Genomic DNA, 18,595 nt, shown 5'->3' with positions numbered 1-18,595 from the left:
ATCTGTATTCCCTGCCATAACGTCTTTTGCCACCTATAGCTGGAATTAAGTATTGTCTTGGAGCTGTTGTACATTTAAGAATAAACTTTTGCAAAAAAAAAATTTCTATTATGTCAATTATCAATTTTTTCTTTTATAGATCATTATCTTAGTGTCATGTCTAAGCATTCTTTGCTTAATATCAAAAGATTTTCCTCCTTTTTTTCTGAAATTTATAGTTTTAGCTTTTATATTTAGGTCTATGATCCACTTAAATCAATTTTTGTGTGTGATGTGACGTAAGGATCAAAGTTCTTTTCTTTCCCTTCCCACACCATTCGTTGAAAAGATTACCCTTTCCCCATGGATTGTTTTGGCACCATTGTTGAAAATCAACTGACCATAATGTAAAGGTTTATTTCTGTACTACCTATTTGGTTCCACTGATCGATATATATCTGCCTCTATGCCAATATTACAGTCTTCATCACTGTAGCTTTATAATAAGTTTTGAAATCAGATATGGAAGTTTTCCATCTTTTTCTGTTTCAAAATCCCTTTATTCTGCCTCCTTTTCATTTCACATAAATTTTAGGACCAAACTTGCCAATTTTTTTTTCTTTTGTTTTTGATATGGAGTCTGGATCTGTTGCTCAGGCTGGAGTGCAGGGGCATGATCTCGGTTCACTGCAACCTCTCCTTCCCGGGTTCAAGAGATTCTCTTGCTTCAGCTTCCTGAGTAGCTGGGATTACAGGCACATGCCATCACACCCAGCTGGCCGAGTTTTATATTTTTAGTAGAGATGGGGTTTTGCCATGTTGGCCAGGGTGGTCTGAAACTCCTGACCTCAGTAGATCTGCCCACCTCGGCCTCCCAAAGTGCTGGTTACAGGCGTGAGCCATCTTACCCAGCCTCACATTCTTTCTTTCAAAATAAAAATTAGCAATCCATTTAATTCCACAAAGAGGAAAAGTAAAAGAACACAGAAATGCTTGAGTTCAATTTGCTGAGACCAATAAAATGTACTTTCAAGAAAACTGCACAGCACTAGCATTGGAGCCACGAAAGTAAGATATGGATTTTATGCTCAAGGAATTTATGAACAAATAAATTTTTCCGCAGACTGAGGTACTTCTCTGACTGTTAAAGCAGGTAAAGGGAAGAAATGTTCTCCTGAGACCTCCTACCTATTCTAATCTCTCAAATTTCCAATTGCAACAATGGCAGCTTTATTTATCTGTTTACATTTATCCATGTATTAGGCGTTTCATATAAGATTAAATTTGAATAAAGCACTCTATGCCTTTAGATAGGTTTGAAAATCACTGGTCTAATAAGAGAACGGTGAAAACTGAGAGGCAGCTATTGGGGGGGTTCACGATTCCTGTTTTATTCTATTGTTGAACATGTACAGCCATGTTGAAGGCAAAGTTCTAGTTCTCAGCTCTCAAAAAGGATGGCATTTTAAATGTGAATTTTAATGTCATTCATCCGATAAATATTTGTTGCATGTAATAAGCACAATAATGTTATTCATATGTTCATAGTAAAATAATAGCGAGGAAAGGGAGTAAGGAACATCCTGAGGATATCAGCTGTCATCAGAGATGTGACAAGCTGGGTCTCAGAGCACAACTTTGCCAACCGATTTTTAAAAAGGAAAAAAAATGAGGCATCGTAGATAGAATCATAGGTTCAAAAGAATAGAATTAGTAAGAAATAGCTACCACTGAATGAACATTTCTTCTATTCATAGACTCTTATTCTCACCACACCCATGGAGATAGAAGTTATCACCATGCACAGACAGGGGTATGCCAAAATTACAAAACTCGTGAGTGGCAGCGCCACGTTTGAAACTGGAGTTGTCTGATTTCAAAGCCAAGGCTCTGGGTTCACAGATGTACATGTACTGAAGAGGTGTGAAGAGACATGGGACTACTGGAAGAAGGAGGCAGTGAGCCAGGAGGTTGGAAATGCAGGCACCTGCTTTCTCTCACTTGACCATAGAGCAACTTGGGCAAAGGAGTGGGCTGAAATTGGAGTATGGAACAAACGCATGATTTCAAATAAGCGTGTGTGTATGCATCCCAGTTCTGTCCGCTGAAAAGGCCTAGAAGCAATGATACACCAAGCCCTGTTCAATGGTGGGGTCGGCCAGAACCTCCCAGGCCTGCTCCCTGTCCTCCCCGCCAGCTTCTCCGCTACATTCCACGTCGCTGCAGAACCAGTGTCCTTCACCTGCCTGCGTCTTCTGCAGTTCCTTAAGCGGCGCCCTTAGTTTCTGTAACACTTTAGGGAGAAAGCCGCAGGACCCGCGATAACGTTGGCCGCCATTAATGCCCGGCAAAGCGCCGGGAACTAGAAGCAGCGAGGAAGAACCTGGGTGGGAAGCAACCTTGACAGCCGAGCCGGAAGCGGAGTTGCGGGAGGCGCCTCGACGCTTCTCCATTTTTTATTGGAGCTCACCGCTGCCAGTCGCGCTTCCAGCCCGTCCCACACTTTCCGCTCAGATATTCAGCTAAATGACGGGCGGAGCCGGGCGGCGACTTCCTGTTGGGGGAAAAAAGTTGGGCCGAAGGAGGGGCCGCGAAGAGGGAGGAGAAAGAAAAGAAAACGGCCGGGCGCGGCGGCTGTAGGTTGTGCGGCGACAGCGGCTCTCACCCGGGCGGACGATGGACAGCCAGGGCAGGAAGGTGGTGGTGTGCGACAACGGCACCGGGGTAAGCGCCGGGCGAGGAGGCCTTGGCGGCCACAGGCGCAGGCGGGGACGTGCAGCGGGCGCGCGGGCCCTCGGCCCCCTGGGCTGCACCTCCAGGCCCTAGGGGCTAAGGGGCGCGGGGCGGTGCCTCCCACCTTCGCGGGCAGGAGGTCGAGCCGGCCGTGCCCTGGTCTCCCCTTAGCTTGCCACCCCTTTAGCCTGCCACCCCGCAGCCTTCTGGGTCGGGGCGGCTAACGAGATCGACACTGGACGCGGAGCCTACTGACCGCTCGGCAGGGACCGGCTCCGCGCTTGAGCGGGGCAATTGGGCTAAAGCGGACCGAGGGGTAAAAGACTAAAGCGGCCGGAGGGGTAAAAGGCTCGGTTTGTGTGTTCCGAGAAGTGCCGTTTTCCCCAGGGCCGCCGGTGTGTAAAAAGGAGAAACACCTAGAGGCCTTCCTCTTCCTGTATAGTTGAAGATAATACCAAACGAGAAGCAGGAAACGGGTTCACTTAAAAAAAAAGGAAGTGCTGTCATGGAGTGTGGGCCTCAGCCCTTTCGCTGTGTTTGTTGGGTTTTTTGTTTATTTTTTCTAGGGAAGGGGGTCCAGATTGGCAGCGCATCGTTCACTTTTTGTTCTACATACTGGTGGTTTGGACCAGGTACAGGCCCGCGGAGACCAGCATGTTCCATTGGGTGGTTTGGGGACCTAGGGCCCGGCAGTGTTAATTCCACTGACCTTAGGGGAAGTTAATTAGTGTTGGTTACCCCGCCCCCAGCCCCCTTTTCCTCTTAGTCTCAGAATACAGGTAATATTAGACTTTGAGATTCAAAAATTGTAAAATCTGACCAAAGCACTGATTTAGAAACTATTTGAAAGTTGTTTCTATAATCCCAGCACTTTGTAGGCCGAGGCGGGCGGATCACGTAAGGTTAGGAGTTCAAGACTAGCCTGGCCAATGCGGTGAAAGTCCGTCTGTTCTAAAACTACAAAAATTAGCCGGGCGTGGTGGCGCATGCCTGTAATCCCTGCTGCTCAGGAGGCTGAGGCTGAGGCTGAGGCAGGAGATTCGCTTGAGGCTGGGAAGCAGGGGTTGCAGTGAGCCGAGATCGCGCCACTGGACAACAGGAGTGAAACTCTGTCTCAATAAAACAAAAGCAAAAAGAAAGAAGGTTGTTTCAAACCTCCCTCTTGCCAGATTTTTTAAAAATGTGTTTCGGGTAGCAAAGTCAGCAAATTAGAAGACGGCAATATTACTTATTCTGGATGACTTCTGTGATGATTTCTAACCATTTTAATGTTGCAACATTTTATGACTTTTCTCCCCTCTCTCCCATAAATATGATATACGAATTAAAATGCATTTTACTTGAATAAAACACTTTGGAATCTGAATTGTTGAGGGTGAAAAAAAGCTGGTATTTACTGCCATAATAATGCCCTTGATTAGATTTGTTACAGACTTTTGCAAGCAATAGTTATACCAGCTTCATCTGAACTGTGTTAAAAATGGACTAGAATAAAAAGTGTTAACATATAATGAGGCCAGGCACGGTGTCTCACGCCTGTAATCCCAGCACTTTGGGAGGCTGAGGAGGGCAGATCACCTGAGGTCAGGAGTTCGAGACCACCCTGGCCAACATGGTGAAACCATGTCTCTACTAAAAATACAGAAATTAGCTGGGCATGGTGTTGGGCACCTGTAATCCCAGCTACTCAGGAGGCTGAGGCAGGATAATCGCTTGAACCTGGGAGGCAGAGGTTGCAATGAGCTGAGATTGTGCCACTCACTCCAGCCTGGGAGACAGAGTGAGACTAAGTCTCAGTTATTCAAAATGTAATACTTCCACTGCTATGGAAACATGGTTAAGATTTATTAAGTTAAAAAAGATTTTAGAATGATTCAGTTTAAGTGTGTGTTCTTTATTAAAAATGTGTGTCCACAAACCTATATCTGCATATGAAAGTTTTCTCTATCATCCAGGCTGGAGTGCAGTGACGCAATCTCGGCTCACTGCAACCTCCTTCTCCCAGATTGAAGCGATTCTCCTGCCTCAGCCTCCCTAGTAGCTTACAGGCCTGTGCCTCCACACTCAGCTAATTTTTCCATTTTTAGTAGAGATGGGGTTTCGCCATGTTGGCCAGGATGGTCTCGAACTCCTGACCTCAGGTAATCCACCCACCTTGGCCTTCCAAAGTTCTGGGATTACAGGTGTGAGCCACTGTGCCAGCCTTAATGTTTTATTTTTGTAGAGACTAGGTCTCCCTATGTTACCCAGGCTAGTCTTGAACTCCTGGGCTCAAGAGATCTGCCCACCTCCGCCTAAAGTGCTAGGATTACATGCTTGAGCCACTGCACTCAGCTTTCATAAGCTAATGTTATGTTACTAATCCGTTAGTAGTTTTTGTTTTGTTTTGTTTTTGAGATGGAGTCTTGATCCGTCACCAGGCTGGAGTGCAGTGGTACAATCTCAGTTCCCTGCAACCTCCATCTCTCGGGTTCAAGCGATTCCTCTGCCTCAGCCTTCTAAGTAGCTGGGACTACAGGGTGCCTGCCACCACGCCTGGCTAATTTTTTACATTTTAGTAGAGACAGGGTTTCACCATGGCCAGGATGGTCTTGATCTCCTGACCTTGTGATCTACCTGCCTCAGCCTCCCAAAGTTCTGGGATTACAGGCTTGAACCACCATGCTTGGCCTCTGTTAGTTTAGCTAACATTAGAACGCTGATTTTAGGCTGGGTGCGGTGACTTATGCCTGTAATCCCAGCACTTTGGGAGGCTGAGGTGTGAAGATCACTTGATGGCCAGGAGTTCGAGACCAGCCTGGCCAATATGGTGAAACCCTCTGTCTACCAAAAATACAAAAATTAGCCAGGCATGGTGGCGGATGCCTGTAATCCCAGCTACTCGGGAGGCTGAGGCAGGAGAATCACTTGAACCTGGGAGGCAGAGGTTGCTGTGAGCTGAGATCACGCCACTGCACTGGTCCAGCATGGGTGACAGAGTGAGACTCCATCACAAAAAAAAAAGAAAGCAACCGGGCTCACGCCTGTAATCCCAGCACTTTGGGAGGCTGAGGCGGGTGGATCACGAGGTCAAGAGATCGAGACCATCCTGGTCAACATGGTGAAACCCCGTCTCTACTAAAAATACAAAAAATTAGCTGGGCATGGTGGCGCGTGCCTGTAGTCCCGGCTGAGGCAGGAGAATTGCCTGAACCCAGGAGGCGGAGGTTGCGGTGAGCCAAGATCGTGCCATTGCACTCCAGCCTGGGTAACAAGAGCGAAACTCCGTCTCAAAAAAAAAAAAAAAGAAAAAGAAAGCTGGTTGTAATATTATTGATTTGTCTTGTGTCTCATCCATATTTTTAAGATCCTTTTCCTTAATACAAATGATCAGTTGCTGTGATATAAATGAAGAAAGTGAGTGTAGTTAATTCAAATAAAAATTTGTTGTTATACTTCTAGTTATTTTTAAATTTTATCCCGATTTTCTATGGACATGATTGGTTTCAACCGAAGAAACAGTGGTAATAAAATATGTGAATCATATAACAGAAATGCTGTGGTAGTTCTGAGTATATAGTATGTAGAGAACTAGGAATCACTTAGATTGTATATTTCCTACCACTTGTAGACATAGTCATCTTGATTTTATTTAGGTACCTGAAATTATAATGATTCTTTTATAATTAAATATTCAAGAAGATATTCAGATGTAATTTTTGAAGAAGTTATGGAAATAGTTGTTACCCTAAGGTTTTCTCTTTTGTTCCTTACATGCCATAGGTTTTAAAATGGTAGGCTGGCTGGGTGTGGTTCCTCATGCCTGTAATTCCAGCATTTTGGGAGGCTGAGATGAGACGATTTCTTGAGGCCAAGAGTTTGAGACCAGCCTGGGTTAATATAGCAAGACCCCATATCTAGTAAAAAATAAAATAAAAATAAAATTATAGGCTTTTTGAAAAGTTGATTTTTTTTTTTTTTTTTAACCTCTCTGGCAGACCCAAATTGAAGATTCTAGGACAGGAGTGTCCAGTCTTTTGGCGTCCCTGGGCCATGTTGGAAGAATTATTATCTTGTGCCACACATAAAATACACTAACACTAATTATAGATGAACTAAAAAAATGGCCAAAAAAAATTCACAATGTTTTAAGAAGTTTGTGAATTTGTGTTGGGCCTTATGTAGTTCGTGGGCCATGGGTTGGGCAGGCTTGCCTGGGAACAAGTTTGTTCTTAGAATCACATGCCTGATGTTGGTTCTGCTCAATTTTCTATCTCCCAGCTTGACCAGTGTCTCCCTAGGGTTGCCCAGAGGAGGAAAACTCATCTGATCCAATAATTTATGTGGATTTTAACCATTCAAACCTCCTTCTGGAGTCAACTGGTCCAGACAGGTGAAAATCAAGAGGTCTGTGAAACTCTACGTTTAGGTCTCCTTCAAGAGCTGGGCCCAGGCCCCTGGTGTTGTTTATCTTGTTACCAGACTTGGGAGATTTCATCAGCAGGGAGTTAGATCACCAAGAAAATGAAGGTTTCCCCAGTGCTTGCTATGTTGCTAGTACAGTGCTTAATAAGGTCTAGTCATACAGAGAAGCTTATAGTACCAGAATAATTGTATTTGCATTTATATAATTGACATTTGTAGTTGATTGTGGCCTGCTTTATGAGGCTTTGCTAGTTTATATGTTTAATTTAGTAGTGTTTGAAACAGAAACAAACCAAAACCAAATATGGTTTTATCTTGCAAAATGCTTTGGGATAAGTAGAATAAATATTTTGGTGGCCTAAGATAAAAATAGTCCCTGTGCAGTTAAATTACTAAATACATCAATATCATCAGATAAAATTAGTAAGGGGAAAATAAAAATTAAATTAGGTCCAAATGGGGCCTTATAAATCACAGGTTATTTTTTTGAAGAGAAAAAAATGTACTTTTAGAGCAGATGTAGGTGAAATTTTTCATTTTTGCTTGACAGAACATTATACTGTTCTTACCATTTGATGACTCAGTGGGAAGTAAGGGAACTAGTTTAAACCACACTGCTATGAAGAGGAAGCTATATATGGTAAAAGCTATTTCTTAAACACAGCCTTTATGCACACAATGAAAGAACGAAGTCACTAAGTCTTAAAATGATTGACATGGGGGAGGAATTTGAGGGATTAGGATGATATCAAATGATAGTTTAGAAAAGAATGTTTTCTTTGTACTTTATCACATCATGTGTAGATTTTTTTTTGTTTTTTAAGATGGTGTCTCCCTCTGTCACCCAGGCTGGAGTGCAGTGGTAGGATCTTGGCTCACTGTAGCCTCCAGCTCCTGGGTTCAAGCTATTCTCCTGCCTCAGCCTCCTAACTGAGATTACAGGTGCACACCACCATACCCGGCTAATTGTTGTATTTTTAGTAGAGATGTTGGCCAGGCTAGTCTTTAACTCCTGATCTCAGGTGATCCACCTACCTCGGCCTCCCAAAATGCTGGGATTACAGATGTGAGCCATTGCACCTGGCCTAGATTTTTTAAAAAATACTATTTTTTGCAGAAGTAATCAGGTTGTCAGTTTCATATTATTGAAAAATTAGGGCCAGGCACAGTGGCTGATGCCTATAATCCCAGCACTTTGAGAGGTAAAGGTGGGAAGATTGCTTGAGGCTGGGAGTTCAAGACCAGGCTGAGCAACAGTGAGACCCTTGTCTCTACAAAAAATATATAATTTTAGAATTACAATTTTTATTTTTGCTGCTCCTTGCAGAGCAGTATTACCTCAGTGGCAGTGTGCCCAGAGTAGCCAGTATAATTAAAAAAAAAAAAAAGAAAGAAAAAAATTAATTTTATTATTATTTTTTTGAGACAGAGCCTCTCTCTGTCACCCATGCCGGAGTGCATTCATATAATCTCACCTCACTGCAACCCTTTGCCTCCCAGGTTCAAGCAATTTTCCTGCCTCAGCCTCCTGAGTAGCTGGGATTACAGGCATGCACCACCATGCCTAGCCAATTTTGTAGTTTTAGTAGAGATGGGGTTTCACCATATTGGCCAGGCTGCTCTCGAACTCCTGACCTCAAATGATACACCTGACTTGGCCTCTCAAAGCCCCAGGCCCAGCCTTTTTTTTTTTTAGACAGGGTCTTACTCTCACCCAGAGTGAGTAGCACAATCATGGCTCAACGCATCCTCAACCTCCCCGGGCTCAGGTGATCCTCCCACATCAGCCTCCCAAGTTTCTGGGACTATAGGTGTATGTCACCATGCCTGGCTAATTTTTGTATTTTTTTTGTAGAAATGGGGTTTTGCTCTGTAGCCCCAGGCTGGTCTCAAACTCCTAGGCCCAAGCAGTCCACCCACTTTGGCTTCCTAAAATGCCAGGATTACAGGTGTGAGCCACCATTCTCAGCCAATTATTTTAGTTCTTGTTATTATAACTGTTAATGCTTTCACATTTGAAGTAATGTGAAATAGTGCGATTTTTGCTATTTTGGTGGGTTAATATATGCCCTGTAGGAAAGCTCGTGCTGAATTCTGATACAGCATCTGCTTCCAATAAGCTACTGCTCAAGCAGAATATATAGTTTCATTAATAAGTGACTGATAATCTTTCAATAAAAAGCCAATTTTTTTTTCTTTTTGTGAAGCAGTAATAGTAGGTTTACATTTGTTTTTATAGTTTCAGGAATTTTAGTTTTTGTCTTCTAACTTGGGAAATGTTTTGTTGCTTAAAATATACTCACAAGAATCTTAAGACATGAACTACCCATATGAATGATTATAATCGGAAAACTGTGAGTGATGTGATTATTTGCCACTTTGCCATGTTGTGTGTCCAAGTGTGTGTGGCTCTGAAGGAGAGGGGAGACATGTCAGCCTTAGCAGCCTCTTCCCTGCACTAGGATTTGACCTATGCCCCATCCCAGGCTCTTCCTGCCACCTCAAGCTTCTCTTATGATTTCTCACTTAGTAAACTTATTTATTTACATTTAGCATGCCAAAAGTGATGCTTACAAACTAGTAGATTCTCTCTTCATTCACTCACTCTATATGTTTTTTGAGATCATTTATACCCATATAAGTGAGCATTTTCATCCTAATAAATGGATACTTTTGATTATATCTGTTTATTACTTTGAGGTAAGCATAAGAATTTAATATTAGTATTTAATTCCTATATTTGAGATATTTGTGTAAATTATGACTGACATTAGGTTGGTGATGATGACAAATGTTATACAGAACTGTGGATATGGTTGGGATAACAAGAACACATTCTTTACTCTTCCATATCATTTCAGTTTCTATCAGGTAAACTGGATTTTGACTTAAGGATGAAAGAGAGTTTGTGATTTGGGAGAGAAGAATGTGTGTGTGTGTGTGTGTGTGTGTGTGTGTGTGTGTGTGTGTGTGTAAAATACTAAAAAATACTAGATGTTACTCTTTTTCTCTGAGGTAATTTTTTCTCCAAGTCTTAGGTCACACTATTTAAGGAGACGTTGAGAAAAAATGAACTAATTCTCTTGAATTCTGTTCATTTTAAGGGTGGGAAGTATATTCTAGTTCATCACTATCAACCACTGCCAAGAGGAAGTAGCTGTGATCAAGTGGGTTGTGTATTACATATCATGCTAACTTCTGCCTTAAAAAAGTAATCCGGAGGAATTGTATTATACTTTTAAAAATGGGTGGCTGTACCTGAAAAATGCCCTTACCTTGGTGGCTCAATGGTAAACTAAGACTAGGTTTTGTGTGGTTGGGAGAAAACATCTGAATAGTATGTTTTATGTAGTTTCTATTAATAAAGTGAAAAACATGAGGTGAGAGGATAGGAATTGAGATGGCATTGGGAGTGTGAACCTGCCTCATTTCAGACAGATTTTTTCATAAAAGCTTTAATCTGGTTGTCATGATTCTAATATATTTGGGAAAGTCTATTTATAAAAGACAAGTGGGACCAGGTGCAGTGGCTCACACCTGTAATCCCAGCACATTGGGAGGCTGAGGTGGGAGGATCATGAGGTCAGGAGTTCAAGGCCAGCCTGGCCAAATGGTGAAACCCTACTAAAAATACAAAAATTAGCCAGGCGTGGCGGCATGCAGCTGTAGTCCCAGCCACCTGGGAGCCTGAGGCAGGAGAATTGCTGGAACCCAGGAGACAGAGGTTGCTGCACTCCAGCCTGGGCGAACAGAGCAAGACTTCATCTCAAAAATAAAAAAAAAAAAGAGAGAAGTGAAATACTGAATGGCAGAACATCCTAGGCTATTTATAATTAAATGTGCTTCATCAACCTCATCTCCAACAAGGCTGCTATAGAGATCTTTGAAAATAACAAATTTTTATCTTTTGGAGGACTAGTCAAAAGCCAGTGAGTTTAGGCTGGGCGTGATGGCTCACGCCTGTAATCCCAGCACTTTGGGAGGCTGAGGCAGGTGGATCACAAGGTCAGAAGTTTGAGACCAGCCTGGCCAACACAGTAAAACCCCGTCTCTACTAAAAATAAAAAAAAATTTAGCTGGATGTGGTGGTGGGCACCTGTAATCCCAGCTACTTGGGACGCGGAGGTTCAAGATCACGCCATTGCATTCCAGCCCGGATGACAGTCTGGAGTGCAGTGGCATGATCTCAGCTCACTGCAACCTCTGTCTCCCAGGTTTGAGTGATTTTCATACCTCAGCTTCCCAAGTAACTGGGATTACAGGCATGCACCACTATACCTGGCTAATTTTTGTTATTTTTAGTAGAGATGGGTTTCCGTCATTTTAGCCATGCTGATCTCAAACTCCTGGCCTCACATGATTCAAGTGATATACGTAGTATCTTTCTATCAAGAGGTGTATTACTATTTTTTGTCTACCTTTATTTTATTACTGTCATGTATCACATCCAGGTACTGTTTTTCATCCTTAGTTCTAAGAATGCGTGGTGCCTGGAGCCATAGAAAAATAGACTTTTTTCTGAATATTAAATATATGTATATTTAAAAATAATCAGTGTCATACTGTTGAGTCAACAGCAAAACTTTTAGTCTTTATTGATCATTTATTGTGTACCTGTTATGTGCCAGACACTGTTCTACGCAGTTGGAATTAATCAGTAAATGCAGTGTAGCTAATATTAAATAAAGGCTTGTTAAAGAGGGTGCAGATTATGATTACATTTCCTTTCTTACATAGCTTCCTCCTCCCACCCTGACATTTTTAGTTGCCCTTTCCTTACAATGTATACTCGTATTAAATACACGATATATTATTTATTTTTTACATATTTTTTGAGACAGGCTTTCACATGATCACGGCAGCCTTGACCTCCCAGGCTTAAGTGATCCTCCCACCTCAGCCTCTGGAGTAGCTGGGACTACATGTGACACATGCCACAATGCCTGGCTAATTTTTAATTATTTGTATTATTATTATTATTATTATTTTGACATCTTTCCATGTTGCCCATACTGGTGTCGAGCTTCTGGGCTCAGGTGATCTGCCCACCTAAGCCTCCCAAAGTGCTGGAATTACAGATGTGAGCCACTAGGTCTGGCTAAACAGACTATGCAAGAATTTATAACTTTCAGTCACAGTGGCTCATGCCTGTAAGCCTAGCAACTCAGGAGGATCACTGGAGGCCAGCAATTCCAGACCAGCCTGTGCAACACACTGAGACCCCATCTCTTCAAAAATTTTTGAAACTTAACGCTGGGCATGGTGACTCACCCCTGTAATCCCAGCACTTTGGGAGGCCGAGGCAGGTGGACCACTTGATATCAGGAGTTTGAGGCCAACATGGTGAAACCCCTTCTCTACTAAAAATACAAAAATTAGCTGGACATGGTGGTGGGTGCCTGTAATCCCAGCTACTTGGGAGGCTAAGGCAGGAGAATTGCTTGGACCTGGGAGGCGGAGTTTGCAGTGAGCTGAGACTGTGCTTATTGCACCCTAGGCTGGGTGACAAGAGTGAAACTTTGTCTCAAAAGAAATAAATAGTCAAAAATGCCTACTAAATGTTTCTTTTCTTAATATGGTGATATTAATTTAAATGCCACTTGGTTTTCCCACTTTGGAAAACGTCATTGCCTAAGTGATTTGCCCAAAATGAATGAAAGCCTGCTTTAAAATTGGAGCTTTAGTTCTGTTCATTTTATCACATTTCCCTCTTTAAAAATACTAAGCATTTGGCCGGGTACGGTGGCTCATGCCTGTAATCCCAGCTACTTGGGAGGCTGAGGCAGGAGAATCACTTGAACCTGGGAGGTGGAGATTGCGGTGAGCTGCGATCATGCCATTGCACTCCAGCCTGGGCTCTGTCTCAAAAAAAAAAAAAAAGAAAAAAGAAAAAATACTTAACATTTGTTCAGCGAATTGGTCCATCCCACAGATCCTTCTGGCATGACCACTGTGTGCCAGGATCTCTGTTAGGTATCGGATTCCAGCGTGAACCGCTCAGCTTAGCTCCCTGCTCTTAGGAGGCTTTCGCTCTAGTGAGGGGACTTAGGCACTAATGAAGCAGTAAATAAACATGAAACCTGGAAGTAGTCATTGCCATGAAAGAAGTAAAAAGGAGATGATGCAATAGATTGGGTGACTACTTTGGGTGGTCTGAAAGCACCAAAAGTTTAAAATGTTATATAAATGCAAAGTGGTATTTTTCAGATGCTCTCTTAAAATAAATATAGTAAATACCCTGATGCTAACCCACTTTTATTTTACTGTTTCATTCCAGTTTGTGAAGTGTGGATATGCAGGCTCTAACTTTCCAGAACACATCTTCCCAGCTTTGGTTGGAAGACCTATTATCAGATCAACCACCAAAGTGGGAAACATTGAAATCAAGGTAATATTTTATTTATTGATAAATGATAATCAAGACGTGAGATGTTCTTGTAAGAGTAGTTTAACAGTTCTTTTAAGTAGCTTTAAAATATGTTGCCATGAAAAGCAAAGGGGAGGGCAGAAGTTCTCATATTTTTAATTTATATCAACACCTGAACAGGGGCACAAAAATTGAAGTTAATTTCATCTGGTTTTGTTTATGTAGGGCTTGATGCCATTACTCTTTGGAGTAAAATACTTAAGTTTACTACATTAATGCGAAACACTGTGTTAGTGACTTAAAGTCCTATTATATAATACAATTTTTAAAAGAAATCAGTCTGATATTTTCATGTCTTTCAATTGCATATATTTGTCATTGCATGTGAGTATCTCTTTGGCGCTTTAGACTTTTTCATTCCGTGTTTTTATGGCCTGATCCCTCTACTTTTTTATATAGCCATTTAGGTAAACACAGGGAGTAAATCCCATTGATTCCTCTTTTCAGTAATATAACTTATTTCCATAATGTACAGAAGGAAGCCATGCAAGCCTTTATTTGGCCTCACATTATATGTCTTACCATAAACAGAAAGGAAAATTTTCATTGTCTACTTGCTGTATTTAACGTGAAATACTACATGAAAAGATGATATATTTTTCTCCCATATTAAAGGGATCAGAAATCAAGTGGGAGTTACAATATTTGAGAAGAAAGAGAACAGTCCGAGGACAGTGGTCACCAGTTGGCTTTAAGTTCTTCAGGTGACCTAGGGATCAAGTTATACAGAATGCAGTAGAATTTAGGATCTTTTTTTTAGTGAAATATTTGTGAACACGCTAGCATTGTTGGTCCTATCTGGATAGTCTTCAGCAACTTCAGTGTAAGGTTATGAGTCATTTGAAATATGTGTTAGGGTGTGTCTCTTTGGGACATTTGTTTGATAGATGTAGGAAGGTGGTAATAGGTAGTAGAGATGTGCTATGGTGCTTTCTGCTTTTGGAACAGAGAGTTGAGTTACATAGTGAATAAAAATACAAGCTGAAACTTGGGTTCTGTGTTAGCTTTTTTTTTTTTTTAAAGATTTAAAGTAGTGAATTATTCTGGCCTCTCCTGTTACAAAAAAATAAAAATAAAATGGGACACTCAATATAAGTTTTTCCTTTTTAAGGGGCTTTTAGAATATTTGTGGGATTCCTTACTTGCTTTTTGTGAACTCCTTTCATTCAGAATGAATTCTATCCTAAATGAACTTTGACTTGAAATTAGCTAATAATAGTGATAAGGATAAACTGTTTAATGAAGTTAAAGGCTATAATTTTTATTCAGTGGCAGGTTTTTAAAGAATGGCTTTTTTATATACTGATGGACAATAAAATTTTGAGATATGAAGAAATATCATGTATAGCCAATTTATTTTCCAGCATAGGCACAAATAACTACACATTCTTCATGCCCACTTTCTTTGTTTTTAAGGCCAAATGATGGAAATCAGACTTGTCAATATGCTAATAAAACATTTTTGCCAAGGAATTCCCTAGTAGCATTTGCTTGTATGGTTTGTCATTCTGTATTCTGTTGGCTCAATTCTGTTCAGTCTTAGCAATCTTGTAAGCCTATCAAGTTAAATTGTTCTTCCAGTAGAAAACAGCAAAAGATACCTGTGTCAGATAAATTTAACTTGAATACTGGAGCTTGGAAAAACAACCCTGAGTTGTCTAACTCTCTACCTACTCAGCTAGACCTTTGCTGTTATCATTTATTTTTCTTAAAGTTCTTAAATTCAGTAATGAATTAAAGAAGCTTACTTTCTGGAATTCCTGTGCTTAGTATTTTGACTTATACTTTTTGTGTCTTGTTAGCTAAAATGTGGTAGACTAAAAAATGGAAATTTAAATCGTTTAATGAGTTAATTTTCATTCAGGAATAACTGTCCATGTTAATTTGGCCCTAATTATTAACTCCATTAAATATCGTAGTACTGCATCTGACCTCAACCTAATTGTCTCTATTGCTTGTATGTTTAAACATTTCAGTGAGGATTTTATTTAGGCCTTTTCTGACTCTTACTTCTACCTTCTCTCTCTTCACCTTTCTTGACCCGTTGAAGTAGAATAACAAAAAGATGGTAAGTGAGGTTACACACATGCTCTGTTTGTTTTCCACTTTTGCTTGGTGGGACAGTAGTTGTTGTTTTGTGTCCCTTTAGTATTGGGGAGGGGGGTTATTCCATATTTTTATTTTAAGTACTTTGATTTTTAACCTTTTTCATTGCTTCAATTTGGTAGCAACTAATTAAGTCCTATACTTTCCTGATTGCATACAATGGACCAAACAAGAACTAATTACTAACATAGTTTTGAATTGTTTTCCTTGTTTTTTCTTGTAGATGAATGTTATAATTAAAATGGAATGTATTGTGCATAATATTAGAAACCAAATGGCTTTATATAGGATACATGTGATCCAGAAAATTAAAGTTGTTACATTTGAATAAATTCACTTTATTGACAAATGTTAATTTGAAGATTGACTGTCATAGCCTGAATATATATATATATATATATATATATATATATATATATATTTGCATCTAGTATGGTATCATATATACACTTAATAAACTGAGCACAATTTTAATATGTAAATGAACCATAGATAGAAAAACAGAATTTGTTCCATATCATCCTTACTGATGAGCAGATTTGACAACGTTATCTGAGGAGAAATAAGAAAAAGGTAAAGCTTTTCTATAAACAACAGATTTCCCCCCAAATAAATAACATTGTGCAGTGCCTTTTTTTTTTCAACTATAAGCTTCCTGGGCTTATCTCAGATGTTTAACTCTTTCATTGTGTTTTTCCATGATAGTCTAAGTGCTCCTGTGATAGACACTTTTCAGGTTTGTTTTTAATATTGTTTGTAAGAATCTCTGACAAAAATCAGGCACTTCTAATATATTTTAACTAGTAATAGTAACTTTGTGAAATTTTCTTTTGAATAAACAAAAACATTTAAAAGAGGAAATTTCTATATCCTAAATAAAAGATCATGCATTTGTGTTAACATGCCAGTGAGATTAGGAAAAGGGTGTGCTTGCTGGGCGAGGTGGCTTGCGCCTGTAATCTCAGCATTTTGGGAAGCCAGTGTGGGCGGATCACGAGGCCAGGTGGATCATGACATCAGGAGTTCAAGACCAGCCTGACCAACAGGGTAAAAGCCTATCTCTACTAAAAATACAAACATTAGCCAGGCGTGGGTGGCACTCATCTGTAGTCCCAGCTACTTAGGAGGCTGAGGCAGGAGAATTGTTTGAATCCAGGAGGCAAAGGTTGCAGTGAGCCGAGATTGCACCACTGCACTCTAAAAAAGAAAAGAGTGTGCTTGTAGAAAACAGTGTAGTCTTATTTAAACAGAAATTTTTGACTGAGCGAGGTGGTTCATGCCTGTAATCCCAGCAGTTTGGCAGATTGAGGTGGGAGGATAGCTTGAGCCCAGGAGTTTGAGACCAGCCTGGGCCATATGGCAAGATCCCATCTCTACAGAAAGTTTTTTAAAAAGTAACCAGTCATAGTAGTATGTGCCTGCCTCCCAAGCTACTTGGGAGATTAAGGTGGGAGTATCACTTGAGCCCAGAAGTTTGAGGCTATAGTGGTCGATGACAGGCCACTGCACTCCAGCCTGGGCAACAGAGCAAGATGCTGCCTCTATTAGGTAATTAAACAAACGTTTTCAGTGGAATTTTCTTCTAGGGATTTAATTGTGCTTTTGAACTTGAGTTTTCTCTGTATTGTAATTTGAGGTGACATTGTTCAAAATGATTCTTGGCAAATATAATCCCTGCTACCTGCTTTCCATGAAGTATAAATACCTTTGAAACAGCATCTCAGTTACTGTGATTTTTTTTGTTTTTTTAAATTCTTTCAGATAGGTGATGTTCAGTGGTGGGGCAGGTGGTTAAAACCTAAGGTCTGATCTGATCACTAGTAACTTGGTTCTGAGTGATGAAGGCAAGTTATATAACACTTAGCAGTTTTAGTTTTTGAAAGTCAAAGCTAGGGAAGGCTGTACATAGTTCTAGGATTTTTTAAATTAAAATTTTAGACATGAAAATTTTTTAATTGGATAGCTTGAATAGTCAAACTGTACTTCTCAAATAGGTTAATACTCCATTTTAAATGTTCTGAGGAAGGTAAGGATACTCAGTGCCAAACATTTCTTTCAGTTAATCCTTTATAGTATGTGTGGTCCTAGAAGTAGATACATGAGGCATTTATTTAGAGTTTACATTGGGTCATGTAATGTAAGCCCCTATTCATGCATGAAATAAAAAGTAAATTTCTGTTCAAATCAGATCAGATTTATTTCAAATTGATTGAAATAATACTGATTATATTATCTAATTATCTAATCTGTTATCTTGTACAACACAAAAAAAGACATAGAGGAAAGTTAGTAACAAAAAAAAGACATAGAGGAAAGTTAGTAACAAAAATAGTCTATATAATTATAGGTATAGATTTTCCCACTAACACTGTATTAAACAGTATTAAGAATACATAGCAATATTGAAATGATTTTATAATGAAACTTGTATATTCATCACCTAGATTTTGACATTAATATATATCATACTGATTTATTACCTATCTGTTCATCTATCTATCCATTCATCCGTATATCTTGTTTTTTGATGGATTTCAAAGTTAGTTGCAGATATCACTATACTTCTCCCTGAATACTTCAACATATGCATGTCATGAATTAGAATTCACAAATACAGATTTTTAGTTTTGCATATTCCTCATAGAAGAACCTAAACATTTGGGTGGGTGTGATGACTCACGCCTGTAATTCCAGCACTTTGGGAGGCTGAGTTGGGTGGATATCTGGAGCCTAGGAGTTCAAGGCCAGCCTGGGCAACATGGTGAAACCCCATCTCTACTAAAAATACAAAAATTAGCTGGGCATGTATCCTGTAGTCCCGGCTACTCAGGAGGCTGAGTTGAGAGGATCACCTGACCCTGGGGAGGTTGAGGCTGTGATGAGTCATAATGGCACCACTGCATTGCAGCTTGGGTGACAGAGTGAGACCCCGTCTCAAAGAAAAAC

At 40.4% G+C, this 18,595-nt stretch overlaps 2 protein-coding genes across 4 annotated transcripts in view; one reads left to right on the top strand and one right to left on the bottom strand.

The window, feature by feature from the left end:
* Positions 1-915: 915 nt before the first annotated feature.
* LOC119470132 lies at positions 916-2,449 on the bottom strand. The gene has a single exon (XM_037736170.1). It carries the CDS (start codon positions 2,430-2,432, stop codon positions 2,094-2,096), a length of 339 nt encoding a protein of 112 aa, XP_037592098.1. The 5' UTR covers positions 2,433-2,449; the 3' UTR covers positions 916-2,093.
* A 37-nt stretch (positions 2,450-2,486) lies between these two features.
* Positions 2,487-18,595, top strand: part of ACTR2 (actin related protein 2) — a 37,489-nt gene continuing 21,380 nt past the window's right edge. The window contains exons 1-3 of one of the 3 annotated variants that reach the window (XM_037736169.1): positions 2,487-2,703; positions 13,394-13,504; positions 15,594-15,611. In XM_037736169.1, the coding sequence (XP_037592097.1) occupies positions 15,609-15,611 (3 nt within the window). In that variant the 5' untranslated portion in view covers positions 2,487-2,703; positions 13,394-13,504; positions 15,594-15,608. The remainder of the gene's footprint in view (positions 2,704-13,393; positions 13,505-15,593; positions 15,612-18,595) is intronic. The other 2 variants (XM_017522129.2, XM_017522130.2) reach the window with 2 other exon arrangements.

This window comes from Cebus imitator, unplaced genomic scaffold (assembly GCF_001604975.1).
Source record: "Cebus imitator isolate Cc_AM_T3 unplaced genomic scaffold, Cebus_imitator-1.0 Scaffold23, whole genome shotgun sequence".
NCBI lineage: Eukaryota > Metazoa > Chordata > Mammalia > Primates > Cebidae > Cebus > Cebus imitator.
The sequence above is the reverse complement of the archived record's forward strand: the minus strand, read 5'-3'. Positions and strand labels throughout refer to the sequence as shown.